Raw genomic sequence first — 17,244 nt, 5'->3', positions numbered from 1 at the left:
TAATACATTCTAATCATGATTTATGTATATCTAGATACCCTTTTGTAACTCGTACCTGGCACAGAACAAAACCTCCTCAAAAACCCTTTGTTGGGAATAAAAAGAGGAAGAAGTAAAACTTCTCCCAGGAACACAGTATGCGTACAGTATGAAATGTCACAGGATACACAATATTTTGATTTCCACTGTCCCAACAAAAGAGACCCCTTAACGTCCTACAATCGGTGCAATACATTATTTTCTTGGCTTCAGAACCTGCAATGACTTTATTACGTTAGACGTGTTTGGAGAAGCCTGTAACCAGGGCTGTAGTGGAGGGTAAACGCACATAAACGGCGTTTACGCACCTCTAGAATTTTGGAAATAGCGTTTACGCACCTATAAATAGCGTTTACGCACTGTGGGCGCCCGACTGCACGGGGTATGCCACGGGGTCTCCGGGGAGAAGAGAGGCGGACGACACGCAGGGTTACGGTGGAATTTAACCAAGGTTTATTATCAACAAAGTAAGTGTGAGAAAACGATAACTCAAAAGTTCTTCACCGGGGTGGCCAGGGACGTCCGAGCTTCTGCGGATTCCTCCTGGTGCAGGAGAGAGAATACAAAGGGTTAGTTTCCTTCGCTGTGCAATATCCCTGGGTCTCCCTCTCCTTGCGTTCCGCTTGCTTCCTTCTCTCTCGTGTCTCCTGGGAGGGAGGTTTAAAACAGGCTCCTGATTGCCTGCGAGATTGATAGCACCTGGGATAGTATCGCCCTTCCACTACCATGCCTCTTGGTGCCCCTCTCCTGGCCGTTTCTCGCCATGTGGGGCACTGCTCGTCGGCTGGGCCATCACAGCACCTCAAAGTACCCTGCGCCTTGTATTCTTCCGTTGGAATAATCCGAAATAAACTTGGTGTAATTTTAAAACAGCTAAGACTACGTTTCCTATTGTTGAACATATAAACTCCGTAGTCTGAATCACGTTCATCTACGCTGTATTACGGTCTGTGAGCATCCAATCAGTGCCTTGCGGCTGCAGCAGCGACACCAATCAGGATCCAGGTGTGTAAACACACGGATCAGCCCAGTGGTCCCCAAACCTTCTTACCTCACGGACCGGTTTGTGCCAGACAATATTTCGCGGACGGGTCGAGAAAGGTCCGACAGGGGGGGGGGTAGTAGTCGTTGCGGGCGGAACGACCGACGGGGGGGGTAGTAGTCGCGCTCTGTGTTCGCTGGTCGTGCACGGTAAAACAAAAACGCCTGATGACGCGTAGATTAGAAAACAAGTCAGTTCTCAATGTGAAAAAAAACATGCTGTATAGGCTATTTATGATGACATAGGTAGTACATGAGTGTTCCTTTAACTTATGTTGTCAGTGTAATTGACAGGCTGCTTAACTGGTTAACTCTTAAATTCAACATATTTTTTCAGGCAGTGAGAGGACAGGCAATGATGCAGAGAGCACAGGGAGAGGAGAAACACCAGGTCCAATAGAGAGAGGAGAAGCACAGAGGAGCCATGAACCCCAGAACGCGTGTTCTGGGGGTCATGGCTCCTCTGTGCAAGGCAGGACCTGACGTGGAGGACAAGGAGGCCCTCTGGGCACTAATGTGAAAAGGAGACTCCATATGTAGATAGTTCTTAATCTGCAATTGTCTTGTTGTGTTGTGTTGACATACTTTTCTTTACTGTTTTCTTAAATTTAATAAACTACAAACTACTAACACATTTATTCATTGTCATTGATTGTATATGACTTTTACTGATAACATAATGCAATATAGCCAGGACAGCCTTACAGAGTCGCAACGCTTTGTGTTGCGTTGCTTCGCATTGCGTCGAGGTCTGTATGATCACAAAATTCAGAGTTTACCCACCTCTAATTTTACCACTACAGAACTGCCTGTAACGGAGCGTCTCATCTACCGAGGAAACGCTGCCTGCCGTTTCCAGAGAACAGAGCAGAAAGGTCCGACAGTCTGTTAAACGGGTCTTCATGTTTCTGTGAAGCAGCGCGGCTTCAGCCTGCTAACAGTCAGCTAAACCGAGACAGCGGAGCTAAACTAAGGAAGCGCACGTTCAAAATCGCCAAAGCGTAAAATAGTCGTCTCGGTCCGCAGTCTGTGCACAAGAACCACCCATGCGAGCGCGCGTTCTGGGTTCGTGGATGAACCACGGAAACGTCTGTGTTTCCATAATGCGCCAAAATCATGAACCGCGCCAAAAGAGTATCTGGAATCAGTGTGAACGGTTGATGATTTACCCTCAGCCAGTTTACAAGCTTCTGTGAGCGCGATTAATTCTGCTGCTTGGGCTGAGAGGGGACATGGAAGAGGACCAGAGAACAGCTGAGTCTGAAACAACAGAGAAACCCACAAGATTAGTACCAGTCAGGGGATCCTGTGACGCAGATCCGTCAACATACAGTGTGCTAATAAGTTTACATACCCTGGCAAAATTAATGATTTCTTGGCCATTTTTTTGTTTACTCTTTTTAAACCACATTGACACCAGAAACTACCCAAATTACCCTTATCAAAAGTTTACATACCCAGGTGATTTTGGCCTGATAACATGCAAACAAGTTAACACAAACGGGTTTGAATGGCTACAAAAGGTAAACATACACACCTGTGATCTGCTTGCTTGTAATCAGTGTGTGTGTATAAAAGGTCAGTGAGTTTCTGGGCTCCTGACAGACCCTTACATCTTTCATCCAGTGCTGCACTGACGTATCTGGATTCTGAGTCATGGGGAAAGCCTAAGAATTGTCAAATCTGCGGGAAAAGGTAATTGAACTGTCTAAAACAGGGAAGGGATATAAAAAGATATCCATGGAATTGAGAATGCCAATCAGCACTGTTCAGACTCTAAGTGGACAATTAGGGGTTTCTGTTGAAACCAAACCACGGTCAGGTAGACCAACAAAACTTTCAGCCATAACTGCCAGGAAAATTGTTCAGGATGCAAAGAAAAACCCATAAATAACTTCAGCTGAAATACAGGACTCTGAAAAAATGTGGTGTGTCAGTTTCAAGATACACTTAAAGAAAAATGGGCTGGATGGTCAAGTCGCCAGAAGAAAGCCATTACTACGCAAATGCACAGTATCCCGCTTACAATACGCCAAACAGCACAGAGACAAGCCTCAAAACTTCTGGAACGAAGTCATTTGGAGTGATGAGACAAAAACTAAACTTTTTGGTTACAATCATGAACGTTACATTTGGAGAGGAGTCAACAAGGCCTATGATGAAAGGTACACCATTCCTACTGTGAAACATGGAGGTGGATCATGATCTGATGTTTTGAGGATGTGTGAGCTACAAAGGCACAGGAATCGTCAAAATTGATGGCAAGATGAATGCAGCATGTTATCAGAAAATACTGGAGGAACATTTGCACTCATCAGCCCGGAAGCTGCACATGGGACGTTCTTGGACGTTCCAACATGACAACGATCCAAAACCCCAGTTCAAGTCGACCTGTCAATGGCTACAGCGGAATAAAGTAAAGGTTCTTGAGTGGCCATCTCAGTCTCTGACCTCAATATCATTGAGCCACTCTGGGGAGATCTCAAACATGCAGTTAATGCAAGACAGCCCAAGAATTTACAGGAACTGGACGAATGGGCAGCTTTACCATCTGAGAAAATAAAGAGCCGCATCCACAACTACCACAAAAGACTTCAAGCTGTCATTGATGTTAAAGGGGGCAATACACGATATTCAGAACTGGGGTATGTAAACTTTTGATCAGGGTCATCAGTTTCTGTTGTCATTATGATTTAAAAAGGGTAAACACAGTTGTTCAATAATAAATAGTTTCACGCAACCACTAACCATGAGTGAAAGAAAAGTGTTTGTGTTATCATCCATATTTTCTGAAAAATGGCCAAAAAAACATACATTCTGCCAGGGTGTAAACTTTTGAGCACAACTGTACATTACCAGGTCACTGTTGAGCAGAGGTATGTCTGCCAGGTCTGGTCGAGGTGTGCAGCCAAACAGTTACGCTCCTCTCCATCCTCCGGAGTGGGGAGAAGAGATGCAGGATTGAGGACATTGCAGCATTTGACTGTAACATTTGGCATGTCGAGGAGACGTGTGTGATATCGCAGGTAACGCGCTGCAGACAAAGGGGACGATTTCTGTTCGAGAAGAATCAGTGAAACCGAATGTGGAACCACTAATGTTAGCAGAGCGTAGCCCACAATGTCGCGAGAGGCTGTAAGAGCCTTTTCAACAGCTGCCACAGCTTGGAGGCACTGTGGTAAGCCTGCTGCTACCGGATCGAGTTTCGCGGAGAAATCATCTACTGGTCGTAGTTTATCACCATGAGACTGCAGGAGCGCTGACGTCATACAACCAGAACATTCGTCAACGGTTTGAGTGAACGGTTTGTGAGGATCAGGAAGACCCAAAGTCGGAGGAACCTGTAAAGAGCATTTCATGTCTGTGAAAGCTTTGGAGCCCGCAGGGAACCACTGAATTCTATCATGCGCGGTGAGATTCTTCCCGTGTATTAATGCGGACAGAGGTTGTTCAAGCTGAGAGTAATTTGGAATAAACAACCTACGGTAGGAACAAAAATGACATCATCGGTTTCTTGATTTGCAGTTTCGGTTGTGTTACAATTGAGGCAATGCGTTTTGATGAGAGGGAAACGAAGGTTTTGTGAAACAAACTGTAGTTAGGATAGGCTGGCTTTGTGTCCCTCTGCTGCTAAGTGTTTAAGCAATATGAGTGTGTCCTGCACACACTGTTGTTGCGTTGGAGCTGTGATTATACAATCATCAATACCCGTTGCTTGCTTGGTGTTGTGGATGGGAGACATGTCCACTTGGTCAGGAAACAATGTCTTTATGCCGTCGCTCAAAGCTGTACACAGGTTTTGCATCACGGGGAACTCCCCCAGGGTCGGAAGAAGGGGAAACAACCCCTGATGTACCTGGTTGCTCTGGGTTCAATAAATTGTCCAATTGTTTTGCAATCAGTCTCTCGAGAAGTGTCCCCTGCAGCTGCTGCTGCAGAGCGAGATGGAGTGAGTAAATCAGTAAATCTGTGATGGACACCGTGGTCTACTTAAGAAAGCCGTGAACGTGCACTTATCCCACCTATGTGCAACTGGATTGACTCAGCTCCCCCTTCACATCCCGGCTCGGCAAACGTGCAACCGATTAAGCCGCAACGAGCCGATCACACTAAGTCAAGCTGTGCTTTTTCACTTATCCTGTATCCTCTTTATTCTACTTTTGTGCAAAACCCCCCTGGTGTGTCAGAGCCCAAAGAGGTTTGTTTATGACTGGACCAAAGTTCTAGGGGGACTCAGGCAGTGCTCTGTGGCTGCAGACCCAGAGCTGAGCTGTAACATCTTCACCTGCAGACTATAGGTGATAGAATCCAGTGTAGACTGTTGCAAGGAGACGGAATGTGAACAGCAATGTCATAGTGAGACCCTTTGGACCTCCAACCACCCGCGACCTCCATCAGAGTGTTTGTGGTGCTGTAGTGATTACAGGCTACTTTCTCCTTTACTTCAGAGAGACAACAGTCATTATTACACAAACACACAGGGGAGGACTGGGGGACAAAAGTGTCTCGGGAGTTACTGTCAGACCTCAAAGCATCACACGTATGGACCAGTCAGTGGCCTATTGGGAACAATACATACACACTTAACATCATGTTGGATGATTATACAGAAACATTTGGATCCACACATTTGCCTGGATGGACACATGGAATAAAATGATACTGGTTACTGTAACTCTCCAAGGTAGATCTAGTTTGCTAGATAAAGATGCTTCTCTCTGCTTCTATCAGATGGTTATACGTAGAACTACAGAGCCTTAAGGAACGAATGTCAGCAGAGAAAGACACACAATAAAGACACTGGAACCAGAGGGTGGAATTAGTATCAAATATATTGTAGAAATGAACAGAACATACAATGGTGTGTGTGTGTGTGTGTGTGTGTGTGTGTGTTGAAGGTTCATAACAAAACAATATAAGTAGCAGAAGCTGAACTCACTGGCAGGGCTGTAGTGGAGGGTAAACGCCGTTTACGCACCTCTTGAATTTTGGAAATAGCGTTTACACACCTCAAAGTTCCCCGCGCCTTGTATAATTCCGTTGGAATAATCCGAAATAAACTTGGTGTAATTTTGAAACAGCTAAGACTACGTTTCCTATTGTTGAACATATAAACGCCGTAGTCTGAATAATTTTCATCTGCGCTGTATTACGGTCTGTGAGCATCCAATCAGTGCCTTGCGGCTGCAGCAGCACCCAATCAGGATCCAGGAGGTCCGGTTTCATGTCAGACAATATTTCTCGGACCGGTCGAGAAGGTCCGACGGGGGTGTAGTAGTCGTTGCGGGCGGAACGACCGACGGGAGGGAGTGGGGGGGGCAGTTCTCAATGTGAAAAAAAACACGCTGTATAGGCTATTTATGATGACGTAGGTAGTACATGAGTGTTCCTTTAACTTAAAAAAAAGGAGATAGTTCTTAATCTGCAATTGTGTTGTTGTGTTGTGTTGACATACTTTTCTTTACTGTTTTCTTACATTTAATAAACTACAAACTACTAACACATTTATTCATTATCATTGATTGTATATGACTTTTACTGATAACATAATGCAATATAGCCAGGACAGCCTTACAGAGTCGCGACGCTTTGTGTTGCGTTGCTTCGCATCGCGTCGAGGTCTGTATGATCACATACGGCGAGTTTACCCACCTCTAATTTTACCACTACAGCACTGCTCACTGGATATCAGTATACTCGTATGTTCTTGGCTCATCACCACGAGTAGTTTCTGCAGCAGCTCTTTTCTGCTACACGTCTGTTCTGCCTTCAGGACGGGGGAAGTGGCGCCCCCTCCTGGCCCCTTCAACTTGTGTTGTTAGTTTGCATATATTTGTGACATGAACTGGAAGTTTGCTGCATGTGGTAGTTTTAGGTAGATGGTCTCAGGAAAATCATCCGCTGCCGTCCTTCATGTGTTAAAGCCTTCAAAATCTGCAAGTATTTGTTTAGCATAGAAGTCCTATTTTAGTCCTATTTTCTCCATTAGTATATTTTGCCATAGTTCACTGCATCTGGAGCTTGGACGCTACGTCCTGGCTCCCGTATTCATTTAAATGGAGTTTGTCTTACTGCTGAATTGTGTAGCGAGCTACTTACACACAAGGGGAGCAGAAAGGCGTCTATGATGGTCTCACTGTGCAGCATCTGCAGAACATCTGTCTGAGTATCAGCAGGAGAAGGTGCTGCTGAGAGAGTGATCTCCTAAGCCTGTTTCTGATTTATATTTCATAAAGCTTTGCCTGCATGCTAGATTTCCCTCTTTACAGCTTCCACCATGGATAGCGTGCTCATCGATTGTCACCAAGTGACTGCGGCTGACATGTTGAATTACATCATCTCTACGACGACGATATTTGTCCAGATCACTACGGTCTCAATGTTGGACATTTAGCTAGCTAACGTTAGCTCGGCTAGCTCGTAGGGAACGTTACCTCATCTGTGAAAAGCAAGCTAACATTGGATGAGTCAACGGCACAACTTCCATCACACCACCATTCTCCCTGAGCTTCACTTCCACTTTAGAGGATCTACGTCTTGGTGCCGTGCTGCTGGCTCGCGCTCACTGGCACACAACGGTCTTTGGCACCTTAGTGGCATCTTGGTGGCAGCTGGGTGGCACCTTAGTGGCAGCCGGTCATCAGTCGTCGTCGGCGTCACAGCAGTGACACTCGTTGGTTCACAAGCAGAGAGAGAAAACAGCAGAGAGAAAGTGGACATTCTGCGACGCACTTTGAGCGAGTTGTGAGAGCAGCGATGAAAATCATGGAGCTTCATGGATTAGAGTCTTATGATGAAGAGGAAGATGAAAACAACAGGGATCCATTTGAAGATGGTTGAGTGCATTTACATAAGGATGTTCTGTAATATCACAGTAATAGTGCAGAACGTGACGTAAGCTGAATGTGACGTCAGCAGTCGGTGCCTCTGTGGTGTTAAAAATCAAACAGTGAACTAAATAAACTAACTCGTGTGTTTATTCTGTTAGGGCGGGGGAAGTGGCGCCCCCTCCTGGCCCCTTCAACTTGTGTTGCTAGTTTGCATATATTTGTGACATGAAGTGGAAGTTTGCCGCATGTGGTAGTTTTAGGTAGATGGTCTCAGGAAAATCATCCGCTGCCGTCCTTCATGTGTTCAAAAGACAGGTCCATTTCTTATTTGTTATCCATTCATCTTTTTCATAAATATATTCCAGCACCTCGTCGCTGTGTGACGCCTGACTGACAGTCTGTGGTCGTCTGTAAGTAGTGGGAGAAGAAGAAGAGGTGGTCCACGTGGACATGAAGGACAAAGCTGTGTGTGAGAGTGATGTAATGTCCATGTCTCCATGCTGCTCTGACCCCCCCTCCTCCTTTCAGGGTGGAGCCTGATGGAGTCCGATGGTTGAGACCAGGTCTGAGGAAGTGTAAGTGTGCTTAGATTCATGAAGATTCAACCATCTTCACACTGTGACATCACTCATTCACCTCTGTGATGTCATCATCAAAGTGTCACACATGATTAATAACTGCAGCTGTATTGTGTCTTGTTCTCTCATCAGATTCCTGTGAACTCACAATCGACACAAACACAGTAAACACACAACTCAAACTGTCTGACAACAACAGGAAGGTGACACATGTGGAGGAGGATCAGTCATATCCTGATCATCCAGACAGATTTGACCACTGGCCTCAGCTGCTGTGTAGAACTGGTCTGACTGGTCGCTGTTACTGGGAGGTCGAGTGGAGCGGAGACGTTTATGTATCAGTGAGTTACAGAGGAATCAGGAGGAAAGGAGACAGTAGAGACCGTTGGTTTGGAATGAATGATCAGTCCTGGAGTCTGATGTGCTCTGATAAAGGTTACTATGTCCGTCACAATAAGACACTAACACCCATCACCTCCTCCTCCTCCTCTGGTAGAGTCGCAGTTTATGTGGACTGTCCTGCTGACTCTCTGTCCTTCTACAGAGTCTCCTCTGACACACTGATCCACCTCCACACCTTCAGCACCACATTCACTGAACCTCTTTATCCTGGGTTTGGGTTCTGGTCTGGTTCTGTATCCTCGGTGTCTCTGTGTCCTCTGCAGGAGGGAGAGTCTTCTCCTGGTGGAGAACCTTCCTCTCTGCTCACCACATAGTTCAGTCTGTACAGCTGATGGTGGTTCATGTGGGTGTAGATGCAGGTGGAGCAGGTGAGGGGTACCTGAGCTGGTCTGGACTCTGGGGGGTCCACAGCTCTCTGGGACTCAGATGGAAGTGTGAAAGAGCTCAGCTTAATGCTGCTGTGCTCCTTCAATCAATAGATGATCATTTAGATATTGGCTCCTAATTAGGCTTTAATCTTAATCTTTATGTGTTCAAGAAGACATTTTATAAGACGGTCTTTCATCTGCCCCCTCATATGAGACAAATGTCTCCTTATGTGTGTGTGCGCTTCATCAGAAATAATAAAAAACAAGGTGAATGAGGAAAATATGAATGTGTAATTCCTTTTGAGCCCATTTGAACTTCAAATCTTTCTAAATCTGTTGAGTGAAATCGAATCTAATTTCACAACAAGAAGTTTTTCAATGGTTCAGCAAACCTCTCAAGGAAATATTGAATATGCGTTACTTGTGTTTTTATATAATTTCATTTACAACATTTACTCCATGTGTTACTTTAACAGAAATATAATTGTTTGGCTCTAATGTTAATAAATTACTTTTATTGGAAACAACTGTACATGTTTAAACATGCCATAAAATAAAGATGCTTTCAACACGCTGTATTATTTCTTTTGACATGAAATACTCTGATCCTTTTTAAAGATGCTGTACTATTGACTTTTGTACTATTTCCTCCATAATATATGTATTTATTCTACAGCCCTATTGCTGTGTCAATAGCACAGAGGAAACATTGGTGGTACAGCATGTTGAAGAAGGAAGTGTAACGTTAGTGAGTAAATAAAGAAATGAGTAATGAATAAGTTGATTTATTAACCTTATTAACCTTCACGCAGAGGTCCGGATGAGGGCTGCCCGGGCCTCACGCCAAACCCGACGAGCGCGTCGAAGATGTTCCTTGACGGAAGGCACTGCCCCGTCAGTCTCCTGGGAGGGGAAGAGCGGAGGCTGATAACCATTCATAGCCATAAATGGGGTTATACCTGTGGTAGAGCAGATCAGGGAGTTGTGTGCATACTCGATCCAGGGGAGGTGTGTGGACTAGGAGGCCGGGTGTTTCGCCGTCACACAGCGTAGTGCTGCTCCCAGATCCTGGTTAGCCCGTTCTGTCTGGCCATTTGTCTGCGGGTGGTACCCTGAGGAAAGCCTGGCAGAACGCCTTCCAAGTTCTGGCTGCGAACTGCGGACCCCTGTCCGAGAGAATGTCAACTGGGATTCCATGAAGACGAAAAACGTGAATCACAACAAGGTTGGCGGTCTCGAGGACGGAAGGCAACTTCCCGAGGGGGATGAAATGAGCCGCCTTCGAAAACCGGTCCACGATGGTAAGAACCACTGTCTTGCCTTCGGAGGGAGGAAGGCCAGCAAGTCCACAGCAATTTGCGACCACGGGCGGTGAGGGATGGGTAGTGGGCGCAGTAGCCCCGCAGGAGCTTGGTGCGAAGCCTTGCTTCTGGCGCAGACAGAGCAGGCTGCGAAGAACTCCCTTGTATCGGCAGCCATGGACGGCCACCAAAAACGCTGTTGGAGGAGGCCCAGGGTCCGACGACAACCAGGATGGCAGGCGATCCGGGAAGAGTGCCCCCACTGAAGGACTGGGGACCTCACCGCCTGGGGGACAAACAGACGGTTTGGTGGACATCCTGGTGGGGCTGGCTGATCCCTCAGGGCCCCCTGGACCACACCTTCGATCTCCCATCCTGCTACTCCCACCACACAGGCGGATGGCAAAATGGTGCTCCCGGATGTGTCCTCCACAGGAGGTGCAAACTGACGTGACAGCGCATCCGGCTTAATGTTCTTTGACCCTGGTCGGTAAGTGAGCGTAAAGTTGAACCGCCCCAGGAACAACGCCCATCGAGCCAGGCGCAAGTTGAGCCTGCGGGCAGAACTCCTCCGTTCTGCCCGAAGACAAGTTCTTGTGATCAGACCAAACTATGAATGGGTGAGTGGGAACCTTCAAGCCAGTGTCTCCATTCCTGTAGCGCCAGCACGACCGCCAGCAGCTCCCGATTGCCCATGTCATAATTTTTCTCCGCAGGGGAGAGCTGGCGGGGAGAGCACAGCCCCCACCCCGGAGTCAGAGGCATCCACCTCCACAACAAACTGAACAGCAGAGTCAGGATGAATTAACACAGGCGCAGAGGAGAACAAACACTTTAGACGAGCAAATGCCCCCTCAGCTGCCGGTGACCATATAAACGGCATCTTAACCGAAGTCAGCTGGGTAAGCGGTGTGGCAACTCGGCTATAGTCCTGGATAAACCTGCGGTAAAAATGGGCAAACCCAAGAAATCTCTGAAGTTGCTTTCTTGATGTCGGAGTGGGCCATTCGGCCACTGCCTTAACCTTGGCAGCGTCGGCTTTGATCTGCCTCTTCTCCACAATAAACCCCAGAAAACTAACAGAGGGAACATGAAAATCACATTTCTCCGCCTTAACATAAAGTCTATTCTCCAGGAGTCTCTTTAACACAATGTTTACATGTTGTACATGCTCCTGGAGGTCACGGGAAAAAAGCAAAATGTCGTCTAAATACACAAATACAAAACAATTTAACCTATCCCTTAACACATAATTTATGAGTGTTTGGAACACAGCTGGGGAATTGGTGAGGGCAAAAGGGGGACGGGGGGTCGTCGTGGCGCAGGGGTTAGAGAAGGTGTGCTTGGAAGCACAAGGTTGGTGGTTCGATTCAAGGCTGCCCCATGTCTATGTCGAAGTGTCCCTGAGCAAGACACCTAACCCCTAATTGCTCCCCGGGCAAAAATGTGAAAAAGCAGTGTAAGTCGCTTTGGATAAAAAGCGTCTGCTAAATGACCTGTAATGTAATGTAATGTAATGTAAAAAAGGCATGACCATGTATTCGAAGTGACCCAGGGGAGTGTTAAACCCTGTCTTCCACTCATCCCCCTCCCTAATCCTCACCAAATGATAAGCGTTGCTGAGGTCCAATTTGGTAAAGATAGTTGCTTTGTGAAGGGGACCAAAAGCAGAGTCAATGAGTGGAAGGGGGTATTTGTTCTTTACAGTAATGTCATTAAGGCCCCTGAAATCTATGTAGGGGCGAAGTGACTTGTCTTTCTTTTCAACAAAAAAAAAATCCTGCCCCCAAAGGTGAAGAAGAGGGGTGAATGAGTCCAGTGGTCAATGAATCCGTAATATATTCCTCCATGGCATCTCTTTCAGGTCTGGACAAGTTGTACAATGCCAGGGATCAAGTCAATGCCGCAGTCATACGGTCTGTGGGGCGGAAGGGATAGAGCTCGATCTTAACTGAATACTTCCTGGAGGTGGTGATAAACAGAAGGAATGGGACTGAGATCCACTGGTTTAGGTGGGGATGGTGTGGTGGCTAATGTGGACGGAATGGCAGAATGTAGGCAGTGTGAATGACAAAATAAACTCCAATTAGTGATGGAGACGGTAACCCAGTCTATGTGGGGATTATGCAGTTTTAACCACGGGACACCCAACACAACTGGGGAAGAGATCCAAAAAAAAGATATAGCCTCATGATGGTTACCGGAAAGTTGCAAAGAAACGGGAATGGTGCGCTGAGTGAAATGGGCAAGCATTCTACCATCCAGTGCAAACACCCTCTTCGGGTGAGGAAGGAGCTGAGAGGGGATTCCTGACTGGGCCACGAAATCAGAGTCCATGAAATTATCATCTGCCCCAGAGTCAACTAAAATAGAAATAGCCAGGGTGGACTTAGTCCATGAAATAGTAACTTTAGGGATCAGGGGCGGAGGAGACGAAACGACGGCTGAATGGCTCACCAATGCTCCTCCCGTGGTTGATGAGCCCTCCCTTTTGGTAGAGACGGGCAGTGTTCCAGCAGGTGTCCGTCCTGCCCGCAGTAGACACAAAGCCCGCTGAGACGACGACGTTCTCTCGGTGAGAGTGTTGTCCTCCCCAGCTGCATGGGTTCCTCCGTGCTTGTGGGGGAAGGATTGATCTGCGGGGGAATCCTGCTGGAGAGTGACTGAGGCAGCGGAGAGGGCGCAAACCCCCGATAACGGGGGTTCATTGTCCGAGTCACGGGAGGGGCGGATCTCTCCCTGCGCCGCTCGTGAAGACGATTATCTAGCCGTATCGATAAAGAAATAAGATCGTCCAGCGAGGTGGTCTCATCACGAGTGGCCAGTTCATCCCTCACTTCATCCCTGAGCCCCCTGCAGTGCCTTCTCGTCCCACCCGCTCTATAGCGAGAATACGGAAGTCTACTGAGTGCGCCGCCACGGAGTTATTCCCCTGGCGAAGAGACAGGAGCCGGCTACTGGCCTCCCTGCTGCGCAGCGGGTGGTCAAAAATCTTAAGGAATTCCTCAGTGAAGGAGGTAAAAGAAAGACAAGCGGGAGAATTACTGTGAGCGATGGCAACAGCCCAAGCCGCGGCCTTCTCTGACAGGAGACTCATTACAAAAGCAATCCACGACTTGTCCGTGGAGTAGGGGAACGGCTGCTGACCAAAAACAAGATTGCACTGATAAATAAATTCTCTGCCTGAACCTGACTGTCCTGAAAACCTGGCGGGCGTGGGGATAAATGGCTCCCGCGGCTGTGTGGGAAGAGCGCCCGAGGACGCAGCAGGTGGAAGTGTTGGAGCGGGATCCGGAGCCGGAGCTGGAGCGGGAGCTGGGACCATCTGCGTGGTGAGGGGAGTCGTCAGCTGTTCCATGCGGCCCCCGATCTGCGCCATGTTGGAGGTGAGGGTTTGGAGAGTCTCCATCACCTCGTGCAAAGCCATCTCGTGGATTCCCACATGGGTTCCTTGGGACATTAGAGCCTGTCGGAATTTTTCCGCGTCTGCGGGGTCCATTTTCTTGGCCGGATTATTCTGTTAGGGTTAGTGGTGGTGTTCGGACCCCAAAACAGACACGGAGGAGCAGGTACGAAAAAAGGCTACAGTTTATTGACTGGGGGCAGGTGCAGGCTGGCAGGAGGATCCGCGGAGAGGCGAGGATGACAGCCGAGCGAAGAGGCACACGGAGGTTCGAGGTCTATAGGTGGAATAATCCGGCGCCGGCTTGTTGAGCGGACCAGATCCTTATAGTGGGGATGATTAGTATTGGAGGGAACCAGCCACGCCCCCTAGCGCTCACAGCAACCGCAAAGGGAAACAGAAGGGGAGGAGGAGAGACGAAAACAACAAGCTACACAAATCCTCACAGGAGATTGAAGGCATCTACCAGATTTATAAACTTTATTGGTTATTTTAAAAATGGTTACAAAGAGCATTACAGGAAGATAAATTCAACAACCAAGCAGTGTGACGGGGTGAGTGTGCTCATCAAACATGCTTTACTTTAGATGAAGTGGAACCAGACGTCCAAGAATTGGAGACGAATTGGAGATGATGAAGATCGAGAAGATGACGACGATGATGTTGATGAAGATGGAAATGGTGAAACGTCTCATCCTGTCCATGGATTAAGAGGTATGTAATGAACATGTGGACTTCTAGTGTCCATTAGTACAACATATGAGATTGAACTCTGGAGCATACATACCAGACCATACTGGAGAAGATGGTGCTTCTCTGTCAAGCTAACATCAGCAAGGTAACATCAGAATAATGAAGTGAATTCTTATTCAGCTCCACCATGAGATGATTTGTTGAGGGACACATGAGTGAAGGGCGACAGGGAGAAAGAGTGTAACTGTGATCTTCATTCTTCTTACAGTCACTGAGACAGAAGGGACATGTGGTGGGACATGTTGTCTTTTGTTGACACTCATTGGCTGAGAGTTTGGAAGCCGAACAGAATTGAACATATATATATATATATACATATATGTTGTGTTGTGACTAGAATGTGACCTGTAGCCTTTAAAGGATTCCTAATAAAGATGAGACACAGTTGTCATGAAGCCTCAGACCAACATGTACAGCTAATGTCCACTAGATGGCGCCGTTTCATTTGCAAGCTGCAGTGTTGTTTGTTGACAAGCCGAGTGGTCCCGTGCACCTAAACACACGTTCAGTGAGCACGGTGCTGTATTTTCTCACGCAGGTACTTTGGGACACCTTGCAGAGTGGTTTATGAATCCCTGCTGTCACAGACTAACATGTGGAGAACCATGGCTGGCTGCACCATGGGAGGACAGAGGTGTCTGTACCAGGTGTGTGTGGATGACAACGATAGTCCCAATTATTGGTCCACACCAAAACAACCAAACACTGTCACATGACACAAACTATTTGTGCAAACAAGGCTGTTGCCTGGCAACGCTAATGACTGAATGTCCACAAACTCTTCTTGTGGTGCCGTCACAAGGTCTATTCAATATAATTCATTTTATTTTGTATAGCCCATAATCGCAAATTACAAATTTGCCTCAGAGGGCTTTACAGTCTGTACACATACAACATCCTCTGCCCCGAAACCCTCCATCGGCACAGGAAAAACTCCCCAAAAAATGAAAAAACCCTTACAAGAGGGAAAAAAGGGAAGAAACCTTAGGGAGAACGTCAGAGGAGGGATCCCACTCCCGGGATGGACAGACTACAATGGATGCCATGTGTACAGAATGAACAATGTATAATACATGCAATTCCTATGACATAAATGATTCAAGTAATTGTGAGTAGTAAGCCAGGCGCACAGCAGGACCACTGCAGGGGCAACCAGCATCAGATAGAACCACCATCCACAGAAGCCTGTGGGGAGGGAGAGCACAGAGATTTTAGGAGAGGGTAATGTCGGTTTATGAGTAAAGTAATATGATTAATATCTAAAATAATGATGATGATGATGGTGATGATGGCAGCATCAGGCGTCAGCATGGCCACAGTAGGTGTCAGGACCAGGGTCACGAAGGAACCACGATCTATGGAGACCTGATAGGGAAGAAAGCACAAAAAAAACTCCCGGAAAGAAGCTGAATTAGTCATGTGCATTAGTAAAACTTGAATTATGGTAGAACGAGAGCGTGAGAGAGGAGCTTGGTGTGTCCTAAGAATTCCCCCGGCATTCTAAACCTATAGCAGCTTAACTAAGGGCTGGTCCGGACTAACCTGAGCCAGCCCTAACTATACGCAGAATCAAAGAGGAACGTTTTAAGTTTTACTTTAAAAGAGCTGACCGAATCTGCCCCCCGGACTGAAAGTGGAACCTGGTTCCACAAAAGAGGAGCTTGATAACTGAAGGCTCTGGCCCCCAGCCTACTTTTTAAAACCATAGGAACAACAAGTAACCCAGCATCTATGGAGCGCAGTTGCCTTGTAGGGCAATACGGTGTTACAAGCTCTTGAAGATACAACGGTGCCGAACCAGCAAGTGCCTTGTAGGTGAGGAGAAGTACCTTAAAATCTATTCTTGATTTAACAGGGAGCCAGTGCAGAGAAGTTAATACAGGAGTGATATGATCCCTTTTCTTAGTTCTTGTTAATACACGTGCTGCAGCATTCTGAATCAACTGGAGAGGCTTAAGAGATTTACAAGAGCAGCCTGATAACAAAGAATTACAGTGGTCCAGTCTGGAAGTGACAAACGCATGAACTAATTTTTCTGCATCACTTTGAGACAGGAAGTTCCTGATTTTTGATATGTTACGTAGATGAAAATAGGCAGTCCTGGAAGTCTTCTTTATCAAACAGCACACATATTGTATGACTGTGAGACACACGTTCATAACGGTAAGCACCTTGTGAGGAACGACACAAGACCAGAACACACAGCTTATACATCCATAGCCCACAATGCATCTGGTTTGACAACTCTATCATACTGGAGTATCTTGTAAAACAGAAGATCCGGCCCACGGTGGTCATGAGTGGGAGTCACACTGATGTATGACAACGCATACCAGCAGAGATCAGAAGACTCACTTAGTTGTCTATGCATGCGTTTGGCACAAACACCCGCGGCGTTGGGGTTTGAGGATCTGGAAAAAGGTTATTTTCCACACAAGTTTAACACGAGGGCGAATGAATACTACGTTGGCAGATACCCCGACCCGTCTTACTACGGGTACGAGACGTGTGACACTGAACAAACTTCAT

The 17,244-nt window shown here is 46.9% G+C and overlaps 1 protein-coding gene across 39 annotated transcripts in view; it reads left to right on the top strand.

Annotated features, from left to right (window-relative positions):
* Nucleotides 1-17,244, top strand: part of LOC120812009 (uncharacterized) — a 519,303-nt gene that overhangs the window by 391,217 nt on the left and 110,842 nt on the right. Inside the window, exons 14-15 of one of the 39 annotated variants that reach the window (XM_078096926.1) lie at nt 8,439-8,485; nt 8,621-9,830. The exons of the other annotated variants lie outside the window; for them this stretch is intronic. Coding sequence (XP_077953052.1) covers nt 8,439-8,485; nt 8,621-9,204 — 631 coding nt within the window. The 3' untranslated portion in view covers nt 9,205-9,830. Of the gene's footprint in view, nt 1-8,438; nt 8,486-8,620; nt 9,831-17,244 lie in introns of those variants that run through there. 39 annotated transcript variants of the gene reach the window in all.

Source organism: Gasterosteus aculeatus, chromosome 21 (assembly GCF_964276395.1).
Source record: "Gasterosteus aculeatus chromosome 21, fGasAcu3.hap1.1, whole genome shotgun sequence".
In the NCBI taxonomy this organism is placed as follows: Eukaryota; Metazoa; Chordata; class Actinopteri; order Perciformes; family Gasterosteidae; genus Gasterosteus; species Gasterosteus aculeatus.
Note: the sequence above shows the minus strand (reverse complement) of the source record. Positions and strands in the feature narration are given on the sequence as shown.